At 40.9% G+C, this 27,952-nt stretch overlaps 1 protein-coding gene across 1 annotated transcript; it reads right to left on the bottom strand.

Annotated features, from left to right (window-relative positions):
• Window positions 1-37: 37 nt before the first annotated feature.
• MXD1 (MAX dimerization protein 1) lies at window positions 38-22,092 on the bottom strand. Its single transcript, XM_090281474.1, has 6 exons — window positions 21,776-22,092; window positions 20,937-21,036; window positions 15,967-15,996; window positions 4,682-4,796; window positions 2,828-2,987; window positions 38-2,567 (listed from the first exon to the last, which is right to left on the bottom strand). Exons 1-6 carry the CDS (start codon window positions 21,846-21,848, stop codon window positions 2,380-2,382), a joined length of 666 nt encoding a protein of 221 aa, XP_090137600.1. The 5' UTR covers window positions 21,849-22,092; the 3' UTR covers window positions 38-2,379.
• Between the last annotated feature and the right edge of the window lie 5,860 nt (window positions 22,093-27,952).

Below are 27,952 nucleotides of genomic sequence, written 5' to 3'. Positions count from 1 at the left end.
AGTCAAATTGAAAAGGACCAGACAAACAGTGCAAAAGTCAAATAATTACTGTTTTATATTGGGACAGTACATTTCATATTTCAACCAAAAGACAAAAATGCAGTTTAACTCAAAGGCACAACAATTAAAACACAGAAAATAATGGCATTTCTCAGATGCCTTATTTCGAAATTAAACAAACAGATAAACAGATTTTGTTCCCTCCCCTCCCCCAATGCAAGCCCACAAGCTTTTCCCGAAGTCTTGATTTTTTTGATGCCATCCAGCATCAGTATCCTGGACTTGTGAGGCGCTTGAATGTAGCAACTGAACAAAATGCTTGAGAGGTCTAGCAAATGGCATTCGAAAGGGACCTCAAAGTGCAGATATATCTTTTTCAAACATATTACAGGCTGAGCTGGTTCTCTGAACACTATCACTCTGCTTAAATTCAGGAAGCAGGCATTAAAAATGCAAAAGGCATATAAGTTGTATTTCAGTGCAAATCTTTAGCTGGTAATTGGAAAAGGTTCCAACAATAAAAAAAAATCCTTGTGTCACCTGCCCCTCCCCCCACCCAGAGCTGAAACGAAGAAAAAACTAGAACAAAACAAAAAACAGAAGAGTTACTCATGAATTTGGGATCATTTAGTAATCCACTACTTCCAATTTAAATTTGTTTTAATACACTGAATCATTAAAAAGAAAATAAAAGTAATCTTACTTTGTTTACATTGCTCTTCATGTCTAGAACGAGCTTCTGTGTGGAGCATGTTTGAACGTTTAGTTGTGTGGAAGGTGGCGGCGCTGGAGGAGGTGTGAGGCTGTGGCGTGCTAGAGACCGCAGGCCAGTGGGGCACCGGGCGGCTGCTGCGACTGTTCAGCCCTTGAGCCCTTAGGTTGCAGTGCGTTTGTGGATTTTAGGAATGTTCTCATCACTTTGTGACATACACTCTGTTTCAGCATCACAGATTTTACAAATGGTTTAAATTCAATGACAAAGATTAGCCAGAGGCTGAAAACATCAAGACCTCAAAAATATGAATGCAAAAATATTAAGGGGAATGAACCAATTTGGTAGATACCTGCATACAAAGTTCCTAGAACATCTATAAAAGCACAAAGTCATAAGAATTTATTTTCCATTACATTAGTTTATATAAAATGAATAAATAGTATTTATAGATTTAATGTGTCTTATGTACATATACATGTGCTCTGTTTTAGCTTAAATAAAAATGCTACAAAGTGGGAGACCACGTAAGGGAGAAATCATAACCAAAAAGAAAAATCAGCCTTTTAAACCATCAACCCAAAAGCCTCCATAAAGAAGTTCCCGGGTGTGTCCAAAAATAATGAGAGGAATTCTGGTAACACTGTACCAGCCCCTCCTGTTCACCTGCAACACAGAGTAGAAATGTGGACTTTTCCTTTCACTGATGATGGACACTAGCTCAACTAGTGCCAAAGCTCAGTTATTGCTGAAAGTTAAATAGGAAAATAGATTAGAATTGGACCAAATGTCACTTATTTGGGGGGTGGGGGAAGAGGCATAATCACTTTGTGTTAAGTGGGAAATGGAGATCTCCTTTATCTCTGAGGTAGGAAAAAAAAAATGTTCCAGAGACAAGTAGCATAACAAACTTTGAGAAGAAATGCGCCTTGGGGGTAGCAGTGCACAGCATGGTCCCAAAAGCATCGTATGAGAAGATCGTACCATTTCGTTTGTGAGAACAAACAGTATTGGAACTTTAATAAGCTGTGCAACCCCAAAGCCGTTGCTCTCCAGGTGTCCGTTTTAGGGTGAGCAATACCGCTCCCATCCCACGCGGGTCTGGGGAGGCGCACAGGGCTGTGTGAAGGGTGTTTTCTGGAGGTATTTCTGACTCCTCACTTGGGTGAGGTCCATGGTTAGGTGCTCTTAAATGCCCCTTTCAAAGCTTATTTTGGAGTTATGAGATCAGGATCTCAACTTGAGAAGCTTGTTTCCTTCAGTTTCCTAAGCACAAGACACGTCCATACATTTCTGCTAGGCAAGTAACATAGTAAGCCAGAAAACTTTCAGAAAGGTCCGGAAGGCTACACGGGGACAGTTAATAAGAGGGGAAATTGCCGAGATGTGAAAGTTGCTTATTCAGTATAAGAATTTTTGGGTGCTTCAAATTGATTGGAATGTACAGTCTCTCAGAGACAAATTTTTATGGAGAGAAAGAGGAGCTAGTGGACGAAATCAAAAACCCACAATCCTCAGCACTTCCTTGAAAATGTGTAAAAACTGATTTTGGTAAAGGTGGTACACTGACGTTGATGTGCAAAGGGATTGTGGGCTGGTCCAATACGCTACCTAATCAGATCCAAGAGGGAGAACCATCCAGGGGCAGCCGAAGCGACCGCTCTCTCTTATAGGCCAAGACACATCTTGTGATTGTCCTGGAGCTTTATTCTCTTGATGCTGGAGCTGGAGTAGCCCTCGTCACTGCCAAGGCTCTGCATGCTTCCCCGTTCATCAGAATCACTCACGCTGCTGCTGCTCCAGTCCAACTCGCCCGTGATATAGTCTGTGCTTTCAACATCCACATCGATTTCTTCTGTGGGAAGACAAAAGGGAGAGACCGTGGTGAAGGCACCCTTCTGAAAACTCAGGCTGAAAATCAAAGCAACTCCAGTCAAGCCCGTCTTTGGACACTGCTGTCTAACTGCTAAAAGGAAAGAGGCACTAGTTACTGAAGGTCACGCACTCAACTTCCCTAAACCATAAGCAGGTTCTTAGTTCCCTCTCAGTTCTGCCTCTGGCAGGTGGGAGAGTAAGGGAGGGGAGGGTGGCTGAGGCCACAGGGAGAGGGCTCACCCCTGTCGGAGTATGAGCGCTCTGAGGAGGCCGGGGAGCCGATGCTGTCCGTCCGTATCCTCTCGATGCCCAGCTTCTCCAGCTGCCTCTTCAGGTGTCGCTGCTCTCGCTGAAGCTGGTCTATTTGGTGAATGGCTTTTCTGTCACAATCTTCAAGCTTCTGCAAGTCAAAAGGGTAGTTGTTGGAGCTCATAGGCAGATTTCAAAATTAGCAATGACTCTGCATCTTCCTCTCTAGCACTGACATCTGCCCATGTTCTCAGCCATTCGGTGTGTCACTTGTCCAGCTTCTTACAGAGACAGGAAGTTGACTGGCTAGTGAGTGATTCCTGTCTTCATCTACTAAGATCTTCAGTATCGACAGTGCTGTCCCTGTGCTGTCACGGGGATTCTAGTGGTGATCTGTGACACTCTAGCTTCCTGGTACCCTCAATTTAGATCCTGAAAGGGCTGCAGGCAGGAGGCTCCAACCTGGTCTCCCTTGTGTGCAGTGACACCCTGAACACCTAATCTCCGAGCTAGAGCACTGCCTGTGATGGGAGCTTCAGAAATAGACTTCCACTTAAATGTGTGCTTATTCAAGTACATGTCCCCATTACATAAGCACTTTGTGTCATGCCAAATCTCAATTAACTTCTGTTTGTTAGCAGGAAATAATAGTCCCTTTTGAAGTCCTGATTCCAAATTGTCCAACATAAGAGCTTAGAAAACACATTTCCATAGACCACTTGTTTTTACAAATCTGTCCTCTAGATTCTCATATTCCTCAGATAATTAAGAAGATTGTTTAATTGTAATTGTTTTGCTCTAAACAGAGATTCTTTTTCCCCCAGCACTGTCATGCATGCAGGCCACTAACCATAAAGTGACATTTGTCAATAATGACTATAAAAACATGCTACATAGCACCTTAAAAGCCTGAAGACAACCCAGTCACCGTTTGCTATTCCAGCTCTGTTAAAGTCACCTCTGTGCCAGACCCTCTAGGAAGTGCTGAGGATGTAAGGTGAACACAAAGACCCAGGCCCCTCCCTATGGAGTCTACAGTCTCAGGATGGAGACAACCAGTCATGTAAACCACCATTGGGTGCCAACTGTGACAAGTGCTGAGAAAGAGAGACATTCAGTAGAGGACCACCTGTCACAGGAGGAAGGTAAGCAGGTCAGGGAAGATTTCCCTGAGCTAGTGATATCTGTGTTGAGATATGAAGAATGATAAGAAATTAAATGGGTAAAGAAAGGAGGGGACAGCATGGACAAAGACCCCGTGGTCAGAGAACATGACATGTGCTAGGGACTGGAAGAAGGGATGCAGCAGAGAGGCAGTATACCGGCAGCTGCTGCTGCTGCTCACAGGTGAGGGCCAGGTCAGGCAGCGCAGGGGCTGAGTGTCCTGAGCACAGAATTCTGAACAGGGCGAGACAGGCTGACAAGCTCAGGGAGGACTGTTCTTGGGAGGCATGGAGATAAGCTCAGAGGGAGGCCTTGAGGAGTTTATCACAGCAGATGATGATGGGGTGAAAAGGGAAGGAGATGAGGCTATGAAATATTTAGGTCTTAGAGACAACTTAGATATATGGCCAGAAGCAAGAGCTAACAAGGATGACCCTGAGTTTCTGGCTTCTATAATCAGATGGCAGCTGGATGGACCACTTAACTTCTGGTGCCCGTGGTAAGAAATACTCTGATGGGTCTGGACATGTTGAATTTGGGGTGCTTGTGATTCATCCAAGAGGCAGGATGGAAGCGCTCTGAGGAGAAGACTGTACTGTAGATATACATTTGCTGTCCTCATAACAAACAAACCTTTACTAGGCAGGCAAAGATAAAAAGGCATCTCAAGGACACACTTACCTTTATGTGCAACTTGGCTTTTGTTAATAAACTCAACGTAGTGTGTCGATTTGATTCAGGCCCGAGTGGTACCAGCCCCTTCAGCTTCTCCAGGCACAAGCGCAGATGGGCCCGTCTATGAAAACAAGATCACAGTAGCACTTGAGAATTTCATGGTGGGCCAGAAGGTACCCCTAAAGAACAAATTCTAAGAGTATGAAGTTGCCCAGGCCCAGTGATGGCAAATGCCCCCAATGACCTCTTGCCAGATAGACCTCTTTTGAACCCAGACAACTCGGGTGAAAACCAAGCAGAATCAAAATCCAGGGTTTTCTACAGTTAAATCTACTTTCAATAGATATGTCAGGTTAGGGACTAATATCTGCCGTTATTAGTCATATTAGTAGGAGATAACCAGGTTATCTCCAGGTTTCTGGTTAATGAAGAGACCCATAGAGAATATTCAAATTCAGAAAATAGTGACATGCCAGTGTGAAAATCTTTTTACGACATAGTTCTCCTTCCCCATTCAGGACCACTAAGTCACTAACTGTATCATTGCTGTACACACGTGAATGACATATGTGTATGGTTATTCATGACAGCTTTATTTGAAATAGCAAAGACTGAAACAACCCAAAAGTCCATCAATAGGGAACTGATTAAATAAATTATGGTACATCTATATGGTGGAGTACTATGCAGCTATGAAAAGAGAATAAGAATGTGCTCTATGTGCTACTGGGAAAGAACTCTGATATATCAAGTGAAGTAAAGCAAACTGTGTATATGACATGGAGGAAAAACATATTTGTGTTTTCTTGTATGGACATAAGTATAGAATGATACATAAGAAACTAGTAATAGTAGCTGGACAGAGAGAAGTTAGGGAATAGTCAGATTGGGACGAGGAAAAGGGTAATTTATTTACTGAATAACATACTATATTTTTTGGTTTTTCAACCATGTAAACAATTGCTATTCAAAAGTTAAATACATTTTTCAAAAATAAGGAGAAAGTCCATCATTGGTGTTGCTAAACTCACAAGCACACTGAGCAGCCAGAGTTAACCACATGCACCTTGGAGAGTGGCGGAGGGGCCAATGGGACAGGATGCGAGAGGGAGAAAGGCTGCATGAAAAAGGAGCCCGTCAGCACACTAAAGGGAGAGCCTTTAGTGACAGACTGACCAGAAGCATAGAAGTCCCTAAAGTTTTGGAGTTAATACTTCATTGAAATCTTGGTTTGGGCATTATTCTAAAACCTGTCAGATTCTATGAGAAAGGGCCAAGACCCAGTTTCTTTTTCCTTCAGCCCACTACCTTCTTAAAGCCTTCACAGGCCATTCCAGCCCATGGAAATTCCTTTTTCTTTAAGAAAAAACATTTTTTTAAATTGGTGAGAGAGACGGAGAAGGGGGCTGGGCAGGAGAGAGACACAGACATCGATCTGCTGTTCCACTCATTTATGCATTCATTGGTTGATTCTGTATGTGCCCTGACCGGGGATAAAACCTGCAACCTTGGCATATTGGGCATGCTGCTGCAACCAACTGAGCTACCAAGCCAGGGAGAGATTCCATTTTCTGAGTCCTTATTTGTGTATATTATTCATTGGGAAGTTCACTGCTCTGCCTGAATTGTTTGACAGTGTTACTTAACCATTCATTGCGAACTCCTTAGAAAGTTGCGACTGCAGCTTAATCATTGCTGTTCTGCCACAGTGCCTCCTCCTCCCCCACACGCTTAATAAATGTTTGCTGAATGGATGATGCCATCCAGCCAACCAGACTTTAAGCTTCTTGAGGACAGAGTCCATCTCTATACATCTTTGCACTTTCAGCAGTGCTCAGGATCCCGGGGTTTCAAACCCATGGCCACTGCTCACACACAGTGACCTGCGCAGAGCTCCTAGGAGCCTGGGAGGCTACCCTCAGCTGAATTTGAAGAAAACCTTAAAAATCAGTTTCCCCTTTCATTCTCTTAAAAATTTTACTGTATTAATTAAAGTTGGGAATGCAGACCAAAAGAAAACTGCTTGAGAAAAGTCTACAACAGGTCATTATGCACAGTATTGGCCAAGGAAGTCAAGTCACACCCTTTGTATCAAGACTTCAGAAGTTCCCCACAAGGCAGATCTAACAAGTGGCACATTAGACATCCTGTGAGCCCTTGCCTCATCTGCTTCGGAGCCTCCTTCCTCATCTGGATTTTGAAGGAGCTGTTCTAGATTCTCTAAGGGCCCCAAGTCTTGACAAGCTCGAAGAGAACAGCATTCATTCTTGAGCTAAGAAGATTTAATGAGACAAATGCCTTACTCTATTATTAGACTTCCACTGGCTCCGAAAACCTGTCCATGTGTTATGGTCACAAGCAAAGACTCAAATGTTTGTTCCTTCCACTATGTACTGCATTGGTCGGGGGGTGGGTGGTGGGTGGAGAAATGCAGAACCTATGTGTAAAACATACTTGCTCACTGTGGATAATAATACTCTTCAAAAAGAGCAGTGAAAAGAGATCACATTATTAGAAACACCATGGGAAAGTCAATTAGTCACTTATACAGTTTTTCAACTTATTTCTTACTACTTTAATATAAACTTTACAGACTAATCATTGGGTAAGGAAAAAGCTAAATTTGGACATTTTTAGTCTGCTTGTTATTTGCAAAGACTGCATGATTCAGAACATTGTCATATTAGTCTTTTTATGATATGGGTTTATCTACAGATATGAGTATGTACATTTTTAAGGAAGTTTGTCTACTGATAAAAGTGTAATAAAGTCATCTTTCCATGCATCATCATTTCTAGTTACACAGGGAGTCTAGCCCAGAGAGTATGATTTTCACTACCCAAATGTGGGTTTCTAAGGAACACTTCCAGTTGTGAAACTAGAAATAAGCAATTTGACTAATTTGAGCTGAGGATAATACATGCTCATTCAGTGTTTTCTGGCCTTGTTCTATGAAAATAGGACTGAAATGCTTTCCACATTTTTGTAGAGATCCAGAGCCAGCTTCTGGCTGTGGCAATGCCTGCCCTGGTCTTTTCCAGCACCTCACTCCTGCAGCCTGATGGATGCCCTGCCCATCTGCCACCTGCCTGCAGACACAGCCCAGAGTTGGTGCCTGGACCAAGCACAGGGCAGGGATGAGGTATGTGAAGCAGGCTCAGTTCCATCACATAGTGAAATTCAATTCATGAACCAGATAAAAAAGCAAACAGACATCTCTTTAACAGCTCCCACTGAGGATCCTCAACCCTGAGACATCCCTCCCCCGCCCCCCCCCACCCCCCACCGAGAGCTGGTCTCCTTCAGTCAGCCCTGAGCACCCATGGAGCTCCCAGATCCAAAACAAGTAAGACAAGCACTTGTCTTAGCTCTCTCTCCTTAGTCCTGACTAGTCTCCTGCCCAGGGCTCTGCTCTTGTAGGAGGAGCCTGGTGTCCCATTTTGAACCAGGTCTAGCTTCCCTTTGGGGAACAGGCGGAGGTTTTGCCACATATCCTCAATAGGAAGCCACTAGATACCTCGATCTGACCCCTCCTTGGATCTCCTCCCATCATATCTCCTTCAGACAGTCCTCCTCCTGTTGCCAAGGGCTGCCTCCCAGCTCCCCAGCCCCAGCAGAAGTGTTTTGCCAAATCTTGGCTCCCTCTTGTCCCCGACTGCCTCTTCTTATTGCAGTGATCCAAATGCTTTGTACCTAGGTCATGAGCTTTGACCAACTTCACCTGCTGACTCTTCAGAAATACTGCTTTAATTATTCTGAACGGGCTGATATACCTTTGGTCTACAGTAGCATGAAGAAACCAATCTTTGATCTGAACTATAATTAGTAACACTCAGAATAAAGCCTGGCCTATAACTAAATTAGATACAACTATAACGTCTTCAGTAAGGTTTTTTAGTATCTCAAATTTTATTTTTGTTTTAAATTATTTTTAATTCTGAATCTGAACAACTAAATATTAGTATAGTGATTAACAGTCAAAGTTTGGGATGCTAACTTTGCCACTTACTCCCTGTCTGACCTTTAGCAAATGTCTTTACTCCATGTAGCATCCACTTCCTCAGCAGGAGGAGGATGACAGTGCCCACCTGAAGGGCTGCTGTGTTCCCTGAGACAAGGTGGGGAAGTCCCCTGGCCAGGGTCTGTCATGGAGTACTCCATATACGGTAGCAGTTATTTTTTCAATACTAGCTTCCTCTGTGGAAGGATAATTACTAGAAGCAAACAGATAATTATGCACTATAATATTCCTTTTAAATCAGAAAGGAACTCCAAGAGTCTCACTAGGTAAACAGAGGCTATCTGGTAAAATCCAACCACTAAACTCTTCCTTAAAGAAAACAGACATCTTTTATCATTAAAAGACTTCATGGAAAATCTAATTCATTTTCTACAGAAACAAGGTTTTGCTTATGCTAACAGTCCTTTTTTTTTTTTTTTTTTTTTTTTACATTGAAAAATTAGCAAGGAGTTTACAAAGCTATTGATGCAAAAGGAAAGACTCTGGAGGGACTCCCACGTTAGGCAGGAAGCATCTGAAACACCCTTGGGCCTCCCTCCTGCATCTCTACTGTGATGGCCAAAGGAAAATAAAAATAAAAAAATAAAAAAAGTATTGATCTTGGAAATCCAAGCACATCTCTAGATGTGTATCCAAATCCAGACACTCTAAAATATCCTGTACAATAGCAAGAAGAAAGAATAGCATATTTAAGAACAAACTTAAAACAGTTTGGGAAGAAAACTATAAAACTTTGCTGAGAGACACAGAAAATTTGAATAATGGAAAAAAACAATACATTCCTAGATATGAATCCTCAAAGTAAAAATGTCAATCTTACCAAGTTTGTCTACAAATTTAACATAATTCCAAAACAAATTCTGAATGGTCTGATACACCTTTTAATACTGGGAAATTAGTATAAACTTCATCTAGAAGAATAAATTGTGAGAGACTGCTAAAATTTTTGAGAAAGAAGAATGAGGAGGAATGTGCTATACTAGATATTAAATTGTATTATAAAGCTTCAATAATTAAAAACACTACATACTAATATAGGACTAGACAGACAAATCAAGTGAACAGAATAAAGAATTCCCAGGAAGAGACCTAGGAATAAATATGAATTTAGCATATAACGGAGATAATACTGCAAAATCCTTGGGGAGAGAATGGATTAGTCAGAAAATGGCAGGGGAGTAGGGAAATTAACATCAAAATAAATTCCAAATACATTAAAGATTTAAATATAAAATGTATTTTGATGCCACACAGTTCTGTTTTCCTTAACTCTTGACAGCCATGAATCACAGAAAACAAGCAAGTGAAGGGAATCGTTAGGAAAGAGGCTCTGGGCTGTGGGAGGCAATACCTCCTAGCAGAGCTCAGGCACTGATGGGGCACCGACAGGGGACCTGGGCTAACCAGCGTGCTCTCAGACCATTCTCAATGCTGCTGCTTATTTCTGCCTCCAGACTCACGCTTCCTTGATTCTATCCACGTCTCTCTCTCAGGCCAGCAGACTTGGTAAGCTGGGGAACAGATGCAACAGAAAGAGTAAGACTATAGGTAGGTTGTGCTGTCTGCAGATAGTGTTCCTGAATTTACTGTGTGAACCCTAACATTCTTCCTGACGTGGATGGAGTCAAGCCTGGGAATTCTATTAGACTAGGTGCATGAGTGTGTGTGTGTGTGTCTGTGTTGTGAGGGAGGCATTGTTATCAGAGATTAGTCTTCTTCATTGAAGGTGTAAATGAGTCTCCCTCAGATTTTCACAGTAAAGTGAAAAAATATATAAATAGAATTACAAGGTCAGGGTGGAACAAACAGGATGGAAGCCAGTGAGTGAAGAGGGTAGATAATTATTAGGTTCATAGGTGGAAATCTTGAAATATACACTGGGCTCTTTCATTCATTTATTCCATCAGCATTTCTCAAAGGATTACTAGGCACTGCTGCCTTCCTAGGTGCAGGCGATATAATATTAAGTACCTCCCTTGGAGATACTTAAACTCTAGTTGGAGAGTGATCAAACATGGAGTAAACAATTATTGCAGAATTACTTATCTGAGCAACCTTCAGACCATGACAAATATCAGCTCCCACTGATAAGTTCTAGGATGGACTCCCCTTTGCGCTCTATTTCTTCATTTGCCTCAACCATGTCTTGTTTGACTTAGCTCCTCCATAAAGATTTTCAAGCTTTCATAGCCTATAATAAGTTCTTTTTCCTTTCCAAATACTTTTCATTAAAACTGGGCCGAAGTTTATTAACCAAAGAAGAAAAAAAGTTACATAAACAATAGCCTATGTAATTCTAAGTTTTCACCATTTTATCTCCTACCTTTGTGTGGACACTGAGTTAGCCAATTAAATAGCTTTAGAAACCTTACAGGATAATTGGAGGTGAATAAAAATAATTTCAGATGTTGGTATCTTTGAGCCGTATAATGAGAAAGAGGTTATTTAGTATAAAGTAAGAAGAAACAAATCTTAAGGGGTCAAAAACTACTCCCTTGAAGTGACTATATGTATTAACCTTATCCAGATTTGGGGTTTAGAACAAAATCTTACTGGGTTAAACAAAAAGTCCTGATGAAGGCTACAAATGATGTCTTGAGAAAAAATAGTAGTCTCTTCCTTTTCCTAAAATGATCCATTTATAGAAAATTGCCAAATGTTTTATTATTACCAACTTCATTAAAACTCTGGAAGGTTTTGAAGATTTTTCAGAATTGTGACAGTGACCTTTGTAAAAGGTACAAAGGTGGTTATGTATGCTAGCTGGTGGGAACATGGCACTCTGTGAACAATGCATAAATAGCAATTTACAGGGCTACATTTAAGTTGTAAAGTTGTTTTTCTGTTCATAGTATGAAATACATAAGTATGCCCTATTAATATTTCCTTCCTAGAGCCCAATTAAATAGTACAAAATATGTACAACAATTAGTACTATCTAGCTCCATCCCACCCTTTGACTGTTAATGTCTATGACAAAAGGTCAGGGACTATCTCCCGATATTCCAGGTAGGGGATTGGAATTGGTTGACTAACCAGACTATATCTCTTCTCCAAGTTCTCCTAAGGACAGATGTCATCTACCCAAGAGGAAAGATGGATTTTAGTGATACAAGTCTGAGTGCTTCTCCACACCATCAACATAGACCATATTATGCATACTGACACATACATTTTTCCTTTGTAATCAGCAGGCCTTGCCCTTAAGCCTATGTGGCAAAAAGTCAATGTGGATTTGTTACAACATCCTAGAATGAAATCTGAATGTACTTAAGGTAGCTCAGAAGCAGAAAGAGTGGTGCAATAAATACCAACCGCAGTTCAGGCCCAGTGCAAAAGTCAGGCTCCCTATCCCTTTGATTGAAGGAGTTTAGCTATCTGAAAAGCCAAACCCCAAAAGAAACAACTACAGGGAACCTGCAATGAATTAGAATATCCTGCCAGAGAGACCTGACAAATGGTTTCACATGCCAGACCAGATGCCACTGAAATACTGTTTGACCAAATGAAAATAACAGTTTACATCAGGCTGCTGAGTCCTCCCCACAGACCACACACAAAAATCTTTTGTCATGGGGTTCAGAAGACTCTGGCAAAGGTAATCTCTCAGACTAGCTGCCTAATCCAGCAAGGCCAGCACGTGTACCATTCCAGAAAAACAAGTGTCTATTATTAAAAGAGATGCTAGGGCCTTCTTTTGGGGGGAAAAAAAAAAAAAAAGAGTCCATACTAACACCTGACTCCTGATGTTGGACAGAGGTTTATCTACAAGGTAGATAAAGGAAGCATTGCTTACATCAGCAAAATACTGGGAAGAACCCAAAATAGGAAATTGGTTATATGAGTTATGGCACATCCATATGGTGCAGTACTGGTCATTCACTAAAAGTAGTGTTAAAAAAGAAAATTTAGTGACATTGGAAAATGTTCATAATGTAGCTTAAAAAGAAGATAAAAATTACTTACTATATGATCTGATATTGATTTTAAAAAGTATTCACAAAAGTCTAGATAGAGAACTTCGCAGAAATGTTAGCAGTTGTTACTGCTACAAGGTCTATTACAGGTGGTTTTTTATATTCTTTGTGCTTTTCTGAACTTTCCAATTTTCTATACTAAGCTACATCTTTAAAGTTATTTTCCAAAACCAATTGGAAAGATACATTTCAAAGGTTCCTTGGTTTCCTCTGGCTGCTAGATTCATGGATAATTTAATTTTTAATATGATTTTCTATATTTCTCAGGAGTTTCTATAAGCTTAGTTTTTTAAAAAAGAAACACACCACACATTCACAAAGGGTGTTTCTTTAGGAGGCCAGACCCACAAAATTAGTTAAAATGCAGAGAAGCCTAGGCCAAGTATCTAGAGTGGTAATAAACCTACTGTTCCTCTCTAGGGGCCAGGTCTTTATTGGGCTCTGTATTTGCAGCACCTAATTCATGGCATCTTTGGGGGTCACGGACATCTAGTCTAGTGAATGGAAAATACCGCTGCTGCCATCACCATCAGCTCCCACCTCCGCCATTCTGGAAGTCTTTTCTCTTTTCACCAATGCCAAGCTTATTTAAGTAGTATTGTTAAGTATAGTATCCTCAGAGTGGAGTCCTGACGAATACCAATTGTTCAGAATCTCTCAAGTGCCACAGAAAAGATTTCTGTGTTAAAAAACAAACAAACAAACAAAACCTAACCCAAGTATAAGCAACCCTGAAAGATCAAAGAGAAAAACAAATCCCACTGTTAGCTTTTTTCCCTAAGTTGCTACCTTTTTTGGGGGGTGGGGTATGGGCATGCCAATCTTTTTATGTGATGTTAAGGTAAAAAATGGCTTGCATGTAGGAGCATTCAGTAAAGCAGTACTCTTTTATGGCATTCAGCTACTAAAACCAGGGAGAGTGTAAGAGCAGCTGTTCAACTGAACTCAAAACCCTAAAATCTTAAGCAACCACACTAATAAGGGAGGAGTACGTGACAACTTTAATCTCCCCCACTGGACTGCAGCAACCAATGCTTGGTTAAATTAAATCAATTTGAATCCTTACTTCTTTTCTGTTCACAGGCTCTAGGCCACAGGAAGAATTATCAAGACCTTAAAAGACCAAATTCCAAAAAAGAAAGGACAATAAGGAAACTAGATATGTCACCCTTCAACGAGCAGAAATTGACTAGTCATAGAGAAGCAGCCTGAATTATAAGCAGGTTGCCCGGTGGTGACTTCAACTCCAGTTTTCTAGACACTTTGCCTCCAAGGCCACCTGTACACACCTTAATCTTACAATGCAGTATATTAGCTGAAACTCTGCCTTTTTCTCATTGACAAAACGATGGGGACCATGCTGATTCAATAGTCCCAGATGAACTCATTTAATGTCCAATGCTGAGCACAAGTTCTTGGGCCACTGTAGGTAGAAAACAAACGTCTTTGAACTGCTATAATAGATGATAAAATTGACATTCTGTGGCATTCCTGCGGAAGTGAAAGGCACAAAGCTATAGTAAGCTTAAGAGCCCTTACGTGGAGGGATGAAATTTTAATAATTAAAATAAATGCCTGCCTAAGTAAAATGTTAGAGGTGAGAAGGAGATTAGAATAATTTTCAGCAGAAAAATTCCCAGTTCACCCCAAAGGCAGGAAGATGGAAGAAAATCTCAAGATGAAAAACAGTAGCCACATCTCACTCTATTTCCACTTTAAGAGATACTTTTGAATTTCCAGTTCATGATATATAAATCCCTAAAAAATAAAGGAAGCTCTGACTTAAAACATGGCCAGTCACAACCAGAGAAATTAAAACGGAAGAAGGTATGGGGGAAGCTCGTGTGCGCTCACTCATTCACACACACACAGTGGAACAATCTACATGTTTGCCCTGTTCCAAGATTTGCCTTCCTAGTAAGGGTCTGGTCTGCCCTTTTGCTGACGAAACAGGTCATTCAGATCCTGACTTTCAGAGTCCGGCTCCCTTGTCAGAGGGCAGGCATGACATGACCACATGCATTTACAGAGCCATATCACATGTCGTCCGTCACCTTGTTCATGCAGGGCACCAAGAAAGCCAGTCAATCTGAACAGGTCGCCCGTATTTCAAACTGAAGAGAGCTCTGAGATGATAATGAGGCTTTTTCAGTGATTCTCGGTCCTGAATGGACATGAGAATCACCTAGGGAGCTTTAAAAGAATTACTGGTATACAGTCTCAGCCCAAACCAATTAAATCAGAATTGCTAGGGGTGAGGTCTGGGTATTGTGTTTTTAATTTTTTTTAAAGCCCCACAAAGGATTATCATTTTTCAGCATAGTAAAAGCAAGTGGTTATGTTTTTTGGAAAAAGTCTACTAGAGATAGATTTGTTTTAAAATATCCCATGAAAAAGGGTGATTTTAATTATCAAGACTGGTAAAATATTGATAATCTTTGAAGCTGAGTGATGGATACAAAGGAGTTGATTACATTATTCATTCTATTTTCGTATATTTGAAAAATTCTATAATAAAAGTTACTTTATAAAATTAGCTGAAATAAAAATTTGTTTCTTCCTCCTAAATGTGTCAGTGTGTATGCATAATGTATTTACCATTAAAAATAATTTTTAAAACAACACTAAAAGCTTTGTAAGTGATTCTAATGTGCAACCAGAGTTGAGAACCACCAGGCTACATCATTGAAGGAGGAGCAAACATGATTTGGAAAATAAAGAAATAAGCAGCAAGAGGCAAGCCAGGTGAGAGAGATTAACTAAGGCTTGTGCCAAGATAGAGCCCAGTGAGGACAACAGGTCTCCTCTACTGAGTCACCATCCCAATTTCTGCTATGCTTATATTTGCCTGAATTTTGAGAATCTTTCTTCACAAGTAAATTGTAACTACACACATATGGGTGTGTGGTATGTGTGTGTGTGTGTGTGTGTGTGTGTATGTATGTATAAAATGATTTAAGACACCCCTGCCAATTATAGCCAGTAGCATGTAATTTTCTAAAAACACCATTTGTGGAAACTGCCTAGGACCTAAAATACTCTAGCTTGTGGAAGAGTCACACAGAAAGGCATTCCTCAGGAGGCTGCAGGGTGAGGGTGGGATGTGGTCTTTAGAACTGGAAAGCCCTTCACCTACTTAAGTGATTTCTGAACAATGCTGCTTAGAGGGCCTGGAGTGAACTCTTAAGTCAGGTGCTTCTTGTGGGAGGAGTCAAGAAGAGCAAACAATTCTCAATTTAACGAATAGAAAATGATCAAAACTCCTGATTCTGCCCTCCAAATCCCCAACTCACCGATTCTTCTCCATTTCATTGTGAGTTGATCTGAAAGAACAATAAGAAAAAGAATAAGATTATTTTTGTTTTAAAGGATTACTTCAACACCAGCAGAATTATTTTAACTTCTTTTTCTCTAAAGTTGGTAGGGGAGAAGACAGAGAAAGGGAGAAAAACTCAGTGGGCTCTACTAAAGAAATTAATTCCTTTGGGGAATTAGATAAATGTAAATATCTAAAATAGAGTTCAAGGAGAAGTGACAAACTAAGAGGCATGCATTCAGTAGTGGGAAAGTAATCCATTCTAAGAAAGGAAATAAAAGGAGTCTATTTATACAAAAACAGCTGCACAATGTGATGTGAATTGGGGTTATATAATTCCACAATGCTTTCTTTAGGCTGAGGGTACAACAGTGGAGGTGGCACCCCCACCTCAGCCCTGCAATTTTTCTAGGTATAGTATACACCAAATGTTTATGCTAAGTTGTTTGACTACAGGATAGTTTTATATGGATAAAAATACCCCCTCTCCCCTCCAACTTTTCTATTCCCTGAAGTAACTATTTTATCATGTACAACCTCCTGAAAGACGCTACTATTGAAGAGCTACAAAATGACTTTAAGAAGGAGTTTCCAAAACTCATTTCAACATAACGACGATAGAATGGTTAAAGCAGCAGTTAGGGTCAAGTCTGAAGTCCAGCCTTGCCACTGATTGGTACTGTGGAAGAGAGAAAAATTTTTGCCATCCTGTCCTTGGTTAATCCTTCTGTAAAATGGGAATAAAACTTACTGCCAATTATCTACTGAACAAGAATGGGTCAGTGAGGTAGCAACTGTAACAGTGATTAGACAGCCTTGGATGAACACTGTGGTGGATGTGAAATCATATTCTTAGTGTATTTATAGCTGACCTTGGATATAAAAGCTGGTCTAAGAATTTATGAACAGGTTTCCACAAAGGTCACAAGAAGTCAGGCAATGTGGTCACTTCAGTGTCCTGCTCACACAACTCCTCTCTGATTAGTTCTAAATAAACTTGAACTCCCCAGTGTTAAGGCACTGAATCCTGACCTTTCTTATGTAAATTCTCTGGAATGGAACCAGTTCAAGAGAATATGCCCTGGCTCAGGCCATGAATTCTGAGGAGCCATAATCAGAACCTTACTGGGCCTAGGAGATAAATTCTCATAGCAACATATAGGGCCACTATTTCATGAATGCTCAGCCACTCATTTACATCAGGGGGGGCACCACCAAATGTGTTCATGCCAGAGATTGGGGGGTGGTGTGTGTGTGTGTGTGTGTAGTCTTGAAATGGGAAATTTCCAATATGGCACTGGAATTTCTCTTCCACGAGGCTCTTGGGATACGAAATTTTATTCATAAGAAAATAATGACAGTACTTTGTTTTAGAATATGTTTTCTAGATAAAGGATATGTGAACTTTAAAATTGGTTAACTTAAAAGCTTTAAATTGATGCTCTTGGGTTACCCCTCAGCCTTCCTCAGTTACATTCTTCTGAAGGTTTACTCTTGCAGTGGCCAGCAGGGACATCATAATTAACAAGAATCTGTTCTGCAATGCAAACCTTTGGCTTAATAAGAGCACATGGCATTTTAGTTTTAACAGGGAATAACAAGTTCAAAGTCTGACAGATTTTTAAAATGAAAGTATATGATAACACTGGTCAAGATTTCCCAGTTTAACTGTAGACAAGGACCATCCTTGAGTGCCACCCTTGGAAGCTGGAGGAGGAGAGGGGAATGGATATTTGAAAAGAACATGGTCTCTGATTAGAGCAAGTAACAGCACACAGGGCAGCTTCCCAAGATTTCTGGATTCTCTCAAGGTACCTATTAAAAAATACTGAATCCTCAAGATAAACTTTTTAATAAGATTCCACAGGAAGCATAACTCCTTCCAAACCTTGAGCAGAGTTTGGGAAACTACAGATCTAAATTGATTACTCAGGGGTATTGAATACATTGTGATTTTTACAAGAGGACTTATACCTAATGGCTAGGGCATTACTGAAGTGCATTTAGTTTACTGAAACTGAGTTTGTCTTTAATTTTTTTTTTTTTTTTAAAAGCAGACTTTTAAAAAATATTCAGTTCAGAGACTGCCTGCCAACTCTATTGATAGGTCAACATTTATATGTTTTTTAAAAGATTTTATTATTTATTGACTTTAGACAGAGGGGAAAGGAGGGAGACACGGAGAGAAACATCATGTGCCCTGAATGGGAATCAAATCAGCGACTTTTTTGGTTTGTAGGCCAGCACGCAATCCACTGAGCCACAGCAGCCAGGGCAACATTTATATTTTTAATTACAGCATTGTAAGATACATAGGTAATTTGTATCAAAATTATTTTCTATTTAATTACTGAAAATATTTCATAACTCTGGAATCACTGATGGATGTCAAATGTCACCATTTAAAAATATATTTTAACAAAAAGATAACTAAGAGTATTTGAGAAGGAGAAATGTCTTGGTTCAGAAAGACTCCCCATGTCAGGTTGGTTATATAGCACTGTCTCATAAAAGAACTGGGTGGTAAGTCCTGAACTTCCTCTTTAAATGAGTGCCAAAGCCTGCTTTACCAATTTGACATACTTTTAAAAACTCTAGGTTTCAATTCTAAATATTTAGTAATTGATTTCAAAAAGAAAAGGAAAGGGAAAAGAAAAACCCATCTCCCTGCATTCCAGTAGTTCTCTGGATGATTCCAAAGCAATCAATATTCACAATTCACTTTTGTTATTTTTTTAAACAAGCAATTAGAGATACTTAAGACCTGTATTTTTAGTTCCCAAGAAATTTGATATGTGGTTAAATCTTAATTTTTATTGTCTCAGGAAAAGTACCCCTGCCCCCAGACTCTACAAGCAAAGAACACATCTCAATCTGAATTAACAATAAACTGTTACCCAATGGTTATGTAAACCAGCAGCAGTATCTCCATAGCTCTTACCTCAGTTCAAAATCCTGATGATACAGAGCTTTGGATATGTTTAATTCAAATCAAGGATCAAAGTGCATTCTCTGGGGAGATGTCTCACTGTTCAGGTAAGGGTCATGAAGGAAATGATCAGGTTTAAACAAAACAACATGCTCCTGCTTCATATGATTGCTTGGTGCCTTCTCCAGGCTTAATCATGGTCTCTCAGAGATCCTTGCATCACTGAAGATATTGCACTAATTCATTATTGGTCAAAAATACGGACAACTGTGATAGCCTTCAATCTCTAACCATGCAAAGCAAAGCAAACCCATTAATAGAATAGACCTTTTCCAAAAATCAGGAGTTGCAGCCATTTTCCAGAAATAATGTTTCATATTAAAAAGAAGAGAAAGACTATTTGTTGGCTTGAAATTCTCAACTATCATTTCTTTTCCTAATCACCTTCTGGGCCCAAGCCACTTCTCTTCATCAACATCCTCTTCAGTTCCTCTCCCTACCAATGAACATCCCCCGACAACTTTCCTGTGAAACTTAGGAAAAAATAAAGTGTTAAGAATTAAGCCTTGACTTAAAAACACACACACACACACACACACACACACACACAGATACACACACACACACACACATATATATTATTTTTAGAGAGAAGGGAAGGGAGAGAGAAACAGAGGGAGAGGAACCTCAATGTGTGGTTGCCTCTCGCATGCCCCCAGCTGGGGACCTGGCTCACAACCTAGGCATGTGCCCTGACTGGGTATTGAACCAGTGACCCTATGGTTCTCAGACCAACGCTCAATCCCCTGAGCCACACCAGACGGGGCAACCCTTGGCTATTAATGAGGACAATTCATCTCAAATCATGAATAGCCAAGAATAAAAGCAATAAATGAACTATATTTTCCCGAAAAAATAAACCAAAAGGCTTCAGAGTTCCTCCAAACAAAACTTTAAAAAAATTAATACTATAACAAAATGCAACACAGTTAAACTGTTTTATATCATTGTATAATCCAAGTCAGTATTAGCATCCTCCTTAAAGGCCCACAGTATCCATGCGCATCTCTGCTGGCTACTACTTTCAGGTAACGCTAAAGATGGGCGGAAAAGGAAAAACCACCAGGTAATTAATTACCAGGTTCATCTTTCAGGTGCCTTCCTATTCAAGAGCTCAGAACATGTGTGCTGCTCACATCCTGTGGTTCTACCAACACTGAGGACAATGGGGTAAATCAAGGACAGAAGAGGTAGGAAGAACAAGTGAACTAGGTTTAAATAGGAAGCTTCTGGTTTCTAGTGGTCTGTATCATGCCATAGAGGCTAACCAAATACAGTTACCGGCAGGATGGGAAAGGGATAAGGATTCTAAATCAGTGATGAAAATATCAATGATTTTAAGGAATGAAAAGTATAACTGAATGGATTTAATAAAATAGATTTCCTAACTAACTTATATTTTAAGAGCAAAAAGGGAAATAGTATAAATGGAGTACTCATGTACCACGAACTATGTCCAGGGCTTTAATATATGATTTCACTGACCATTAACCAAATAGTGAGATTCACAGATTTTTAAGAACTCTAAGATTAAGATAAAAGGGTTGTGGCATATTAATATTTTAATAGTATATGTTTCTCATTACTGAAAAGGCAGATTTTAACCTCACTCATTCCTCTTTGCCATTATAAATAGATATGACAAATTAGTTTATCAGACAAACCACATGTCAAATATGAAATCCTACTACCTATGCCCAGTTGGATACTTTACCATGTTTATAAATTTCTCATCATGAAAAGTAAAAGAAATCGGTAATTTTCATTTCTCTTTTTCAATCCCTCCAACCCAAACAGAAAGGCTGCTTCCTCCTATGGCTTAAGACCATGTGTGCATTACTGAATCATGATCGCCACTTAATTTACTGGGTTTTACTCACAATAGGTAACTTCCCTTCTGCAGTTTATGTCATCTGCAGTATAATCTAAAAGGGAAAGAGAAATATTTACTAAATTACCTGCTATTGCTGTTATTCTTCTTGGATTTGTTCCTCCGTTTTAAGACATCTCTGTCCTTGTTATTGTATGGTAACATGGAGGCATAACCATGTTCAGCTTCTAGAAAACCGGAGGATCCAGTCAATGAATGAGCCTAGAACATTCAATAGTCTCTCCTCTTCACAGTATTTCCTTTTAAAAATTTACTTATTTTTTTAATCGAAAGAATATTGTGGAAATAATTAAACGGAGCAAGGTGGAATTCTTAGAACAATGATTGTTTTTGAAATTGTGTGAATATCCTCAGTTCAGAGCAGGTGTAGGGAGAATTCCAGCTGCTCATTGTTGAGAAGGACCCAGTAAGTCGCTAAGCGCATGGAGCCTGGGCTTCTCATTGGCAACATCCAGCAGGTGTGTTAAGTCGGCCCAACCTCAGGTGAAGGTGCGGGGCAAACACCCAGAGCGAGGGTTGGGGGCACAGGGGAGGCGCTGCTCCTCCGGCTGACAGACGGGGCTCCAGGCCCACTTGGGAGTCAGCTGGGAAGAGCCTCGGTGAGGTAAACCAAGCGCCTGGCTGAGGCGGTCCCCGGCACCCCACTCGCGACAGAGTGGGTAGAGGGTGATACTCGGGACCCCGGGGTGCAGCGGCCCCATTTCCACCCCCATTCATTGCCTTTAGGGCAGCGGGCGGCCTCCCTTCAGACCGCGCGTAGGGACAGCTGGAGGGGTTGGAAGCGCTAGCGGTCGCGCTCTCCGCCCCTCCAACTACCCCCGGAGCGGCTGGGCCCCCGGACTCGCAGCGGGACCCTTCAGAGCCCCCGACCCCTGTTTGGGCCGGACCCCTCCGGTCCCCGTGCACCTCTCTCCCGCCGCTCCAGGTAGTCAGCCGCCTCCAGCAGCATCTGGATGTTCATCCGAACCGCCGTCGCCATTCTGCACCGGGGGCCGGGGCCACGGGACCAACCCCCACTGCCCACGGGCTCGCCGCCGCTGTTGCCGCTGCCGGACACCCGCTCCCCGCTTTGGACTCGGCAGAGCAGGGCTGAGAGTGCCTCTTCGGTGACCACGCTCGCCGGAAGGGGGAGGGGGATGGTGAGCTGGGTACCGCCAACACCGTGACAGAACCCGAAGAAGAGCAGCAGCCGCCCCCGCCGCGGAGTGTTTATCCCCGACTCACCGTCTCCCCGCCCCCAGGCCCTTTTCTTGACAGGCCCGCTTCGGCTGCTTTTCTCATTGGGCACTCTAAAGACTGCCCCGCCCCTGGCTTTGCCCGATTGAGGGACGGCATTAGGACCCCGCCCCCTTGAGTCCGCTCCTTTCGCTGGTTGGACACGCTTGACAAGGCCCTGGCTCCTCCCCCTCTCCCCAATTGGTAACAGGATTCGCAACTCCGCCTCGTGCTCCTTCCCTATTTTCTATTGGTTCTATACCGAAAACCGGCCCCCCTTTTGCTTTGTTAGTATTGGCCAAGAGCTACAGAAAGCAGCCACTTCGCCTTTTTCCCATTGGCGAAGCCTTCCGAAACCTCCCAGCTACGATGACGTCACCTTCCCCAAGCCGGGCGATCCCTGAGTGGCTGGTGGTCGGCTCGGCGGCCCCCGCTTCTCCTCCCTGGATCTGGCGTGGCCTGGGAGGGCGACCCGTGCGTCGGACAGCGCTGATTCACCACCGTCGCGGACCTCAACTCCACACGGCCCCTTCCGGCCTCCCCTAGGACCTGTTGCCTGGACCTGTCCCAGGGGAAAAGTTCTGGGGACCTACCAAACATCCCTTGAGTATGAGGCTGGAACCACGCCTCGTCTAAGCAATCTGCCCCGGTTGGGTTGGGTCTGGAGGCCGCGGCTCCGGAGGTTCCAGGGCTTCCCGGGATTCGGGCGGCTGAGGGCCCTGCAGCGAATCCCTCTGAATGGAGAGTGATGCTGGCAGCCTGGCATGTGGCCGGTGAGCTCCGGGCTCCGGCGGGCACAACGTAGTTTTGGGGTTTGAAGGAAAACGCCTGGCTTTTAGTTGCGTTAAATGCTGATCTCCCAGCAGCGTTTTTTCTTCTCTCAGAAAGCGCTAGAATCTGGCGGCTGTATTCAAGAGCTCTTCTCCAAAGGCACTCCCCACCACCCAAAGTGCTGGCATATTTACACGAGAGGGGTTTAAAAGCTCAGAAACTTCCTGTACCTACAGAATGACGCTGAATCCCGAAATACTCTGACCTAAATCTCTTTTAGGGTCTTTCCTTCTCTTTTGATACTAGATGAAAATGTTTTTAAAAATTACTTTTCAAGAAGGCTATAAATGACGTGTTTGTGTGTGTGTGTGGTACCAGTGTTCATGTGTAGAACTAAAATGTTTATTGAGGATTGTAACATAAGCCTGTCAAGATTTCAGAGATGAAGTTATTTTGAGACCCAAGTTACTGTTATCTACTGATAACTTGTATCTCCATTTTAAAGAGAGTCCTGAATACAGAATGAGTTTTTAAAGTTTTTAATTGTTGCCAATATATGAAAATAATAGCTTACTCAGTGTCAGTAGTTTACATACATTATCTCTAATCCTCAACCACCATGTAGGTTAATTATCTACATTTTGCAAATGAGGAAACCGAGGCCCACAGAAACTACAAGACTTTCCTGGTCATCCAGGGGGGAACTGAACTTCGATCTGTGTCACCCAAGCCCACGTTACCAATGCTCCCATTGATAAGTTTGTTCTAAAGACGATACAATTAAAAACATTTCTACACCAAGTCACAAAACACACTCAAACACTGGGGAAAAAGAAAGAAACGCATTTAAAAGGAATTATAATGAGAAATTTTAAAATGGTCCTTTTTAATGCTTGACAGGCTCTATTAACATTAAGTAAACTTGATAGAATAAGTAAAATAAATGTAGTGAACCACGCCCACCATATAGGAAACACTTCCTGGTTTTAATTGTTAATTGGATCTAAAAGCTGATTCTTTTAAAAAAACACTAGTAAATATACATACTGAAGGTAAATTTTTCAAGAAGGAACAAACACATGGGAACGAGAACAGGAATATAACAATTTTAAAGACTTTTTAAGGACTACTTTTTAAATTTCAAGTTATTCGTAAAACAAATTTGAAAAATCACAATGAATTCTACTAAAGTACCAAAACTGATAATAGTAAAAACGCTTTTATTTCATCTTAATTTTTGGATATTGTAGAGTTTATATTTTCTCTTTGCTTTTATTATGAACATTCAGAATATCTTTATTCTTTCTCTTACCCTCAACTCTTTTAACTTAGTCCTATTTCAGTATCACGATCCTTCCCCTAGAATCACCGACTGAAAATCACACTTATAAAAAATAAAAAAAGGAGAAAAGGTTGAAATCAGAGTCAGAAATACCAAATCAATAATTTCAACACTAACAGGTCTATCTTACACTCCACACAACAATACAAAGTTATGTAACCGTCAGAGAATTAGATCAAAGAATGGACCATTACTGTTCCCTGGTGGTGGTGGAAGAAATGATCAATTATCCAACAACATCAACTAGGAATTCCTATCATTAAGAACTTTAAAGGGTATTTGGTGCCATCTACTGGAAATCAAGCAGTAAGTATAAAACAAAGGTTTTTTGTTTCTCTAGACATTATTTTACACAAATATATACAATAACCAGTAAAATAAGGTAATCTGAAGATATAGGTTTTGAAAAAAGAACTGAAAATCCTAAAACAAAGTAGAAGTGGTGACCCCCCAGCACCTAGAACCTCAAAGGCATTACATAAGCATTGACTATAGGCACAACCCCAAAAATAAGAATTAGGAATTCCAGAATGTTTGAACCTAATTTTATGACAAGAATTTTAAGTAATGTTATGTGTAATAGCATAAATATGGGATGACAATAGCTTTTATATCTTTAGGCAGGCATTAAGATCAACTAAGCCCTAACTGGTGTGGCTCAGTGGGTTGGGCGTCGTCCTGCAAACTGAAAGGTGGTTGGAGTTCCTGGTCAGGGCACATGCCTGGGTTTCAGGCCAAGTCCCAGGTTGGGAGCGTGAGAGAGGCAACCAACTGATGTCTCTTGCACATCGATATCTCTCTCTCTCTCTCCCCCCGTTCCCTTTTCTCTAAAAATAAATAAAAATTTTAAAAAATGATCAACTAATAGAATTGGGAGGTAAAAAGAAAAAGGGAAACACAAAGACATATGCTATATAACCCATCAGATAATATTTACTGCATCTTTCAGAAAGCTAACACTCAGTCTCCTGCCTTTAAGGGGCTTATATACACCAGGTGGGCATAGGATAGTATGGAAATGCCGAGTGAGCAGCAGGTTCATTAAATGCATTGGGAGTTCTGAGAGCTAATTCTTCAGTCACTACCTCATAGAATGGGAGGGGAAAGAAAATTAGTGTATTATAATCCTTTAATGTCTAAGAAGTTCCAAAACTGGAAGTAAAACATCTTACTTGTAACTGAGTTTGACGCTTCCTAACCACTATGACATTAAAATGAATTTTTTAAAATACATTTTTGAGGAACTAATTTTGTTCTTCAAAATGTAAAAATCAGGAGTGGAATTTCCTGCATCAATAACATCAATCCCCTTCTTTGTGGCTACTTTGGACACCCCAATATCGTGACATCTAATATTGTAATATTAATTTTTTAAAACCTTTAAGAACACTGCTTTGCAAAAATTACTCCACAGATATGTCATTTTAAAAACAGAGTGATGGTTAAACAGTGGTATACAAAGGTCTGTCTGGTAAAAGTCCAGCCATTGTTAATATAACAAGAAAGGTTTGCATGGCATTGATGCAACCTGGCAGTCAAAGAGAGTGGACTGGAATGTGCATGTGTGAACAGTGATGACTTCACTGTACTAGTCAGTGGGGGTGGTCGACACATTCAAAATGACTGAGGGAGTAGAACAATGAATCCATCTAATTTTACGTTGAGCTTGAACATTCCTTTGGGAAACTGTTTGGATGATTCAGAAGGCCACAGCTATGGGCAGCTGATGATTGGCAGTTTCATCATGACAATGCACCCACTCATGCATCATTTCTCGTACAGCCCAGATTTGTCACCCCGTGACTTTTGGCTTTTCCCAAACTAAAACCACCTTTGGAAGGAAAGAGATTTCAGACAGTTGATGAGATTCAGGAAAATGCAATGGGGCAGCTGATGGTGACTGGGAGAACTGTGTGAGGTCCCAAGGTGTCTACTTTGAAGGGGACTGAGGTACCATTGTCCTATGTACAATGTTTCTTGTATCTTCAATAAACGTCTTCATTTTGTATATTACATGGCTGGATATTTTCTGGACAGACCTACTATGTATTACACAAAACACTATGTAACAGCTAAAAAAAATAGGTGGAGGCACATAAACTGGCATAGAAAGATCTCCAAGGCAGTATTGAATAATCAGTTGTAAAATGAGCCCTACAGCATATTACTTGTATTTTAAAAATTCTAAACTCTAAACTTTGTTACTCACATACATGCACAGACAAATGGAAAGACACAGTGCTAAGAAAGGGCAATAGGACCAGGATTGAGGGACACAGTTCAAATGGGATTTAGCTTTGTGATAATGTTTTAAAATTTTATAGGGAAAATGTGTCTATTTATTACTTTGGTAACTAAAGGTTAACATAAAAATCAAGGGAAAGAGCCAAGGGAAAAAAGGTCACTGAACTATATTCACAAATTCAACAGATTTTTATTGACTGCTTTACTCTGTGCCAGACACTGTGTGGTGCTGGGGCTACAGCAGCAAACAAGACAGAAGCCCCATTTCTTCTTGTCTAGTGGAAGAACCAGAAAATAATAAATGAGTATAGTGTGTCAGGCAGTAATAAGCTATAAGGAAAAGGGAACTTTGCAGAGCATGCAGGAAAACGGGAACCCTCATGCATTCCTAGTGGGAATGTAAGAGTGCAGCTGCCCGAGTCTAACAGCGCCTTGGAAAGTTAAACACATCATGGGACCCACCACAATTCCACTCTAAATTATATACCCAAGAGAATTAAAAACATATGTTCATACAAAAACTTGTATATGAATGATCTTGGCAGTATTATTTGTTATAGTCAAAATGTAATTATCAATAAAAGTGTGCTATGTTATAGAACAGATAACTCAGCCATAAAAAGTAATAGTACTGATACATGTGACAGCATGGATGAACCTTGAAAACATTATGCTAAGTGAAACAAGCCAGACACAAAAGACTGAATTATTGTATGATTCCATTTACAGGAAAATGTCCAGATTAGACACATCTTTAGAGACAGAAAGTACATTAGTGGTTTCTGTGGCAGGGAGGGGTGAGGAATGACTCAATGGGTATAAGTTCTTTTTGGGAAGATGAAAATGTTTTGAAATTAGATAGTGATGGATACATAACTCTGTGAAAATACTAAAAACCACTGAAATGGTATACTTTAAAAAGCTGAATTTTATGTTATATGAATTTTATCTCAATTTTTAAAACAACAACAAAAAGAGTAAAGTAGGATTAAAGGAGGGAAGGGGGGTTTGATATTTTGATAAGGTGTTCAGGCACGACATTATTTTTGAGCAGAGACCTAAACAATATGAAGAAGCTACCCATGCAAAACTGGAGGTGGAGGTGGGGGGTTGTGGGAGAGGGATATTTCAGGAGGAAGAACAAGTGGGAGGACTCTTGAGGCAGATGCATACCTGTTTTCAAAAAACAGCAAGAAGGCCAGTAGCAAGGGGAGGAGGGCTTGAGATGCCAGAGTCCAGACTGTTCAGGCTTCTGGACCACAATACGTAAGGACTGGACATTATTCTAAGTGACAGAAGAATACCAGAGGCAGGAACAATGGGATATGATACACATTTAAAAAGGTTCACCTCTGCTGCAATAAACTGAGGCAGCAAGAGGAGGAAGGAGAGCTATTAGGAAGCTACTACAGTAGTCCTGGCAGAGTGATGGTTTTGGTTAGTATAGGTGGTGAACAGTTTCAACACATCAAATCACTACAATGTACTTGAAATATTTTACAATTTTATGT

This window comes from Furipterus horrens, unplaced genomic scaffold, assembly GCF_987537825.1.
Source record: "Furipterus horrens unplaced genomic scaffold, mFurHor1.1.pri manual_scaffold_6, whole genome shotgun sequence".
NCBI classification, from domain to species: domain Eukaryota; kingdom Metazoa; phylum Chordata; class Mammalia; order Chiroptera; family Furipteridae; genus Furipterus; species Furipterus horrens.
The sequence above is the reverse complement of the archived record's forward strand: the minus strand, read 5'-3'. Positions and strand labels throughout refer to the sequence as shown.

What these genes read in the sequence shown, in the direction of transcription:
- MXD1 (XM_090281474.1), bottom strand. Translation starts at nt 21,848, where the DNA reads ATGGCGACGGCGGTTCGGATGAACATCCAGATGCTGCTGGAGGCGGCT. An exon ending in AAGAATAACAGCAATAGCAG is followed by an intron (nt 15,997 to 20,936) that starts GTAATTTAGTAA and finishes TTGTTCTTTCAG; the next exon opens with ATCAACTCACAATGAAATGG. An exon ending in AATGAAATGGAGAAGAATCG is followed by an intron (nt 4,797 to 15,966) that starts GTGAGTTGGGGA and finishes TTGTTTTCATAG; the next exon opens with ACGGGCCCATCTGCGCTTGT.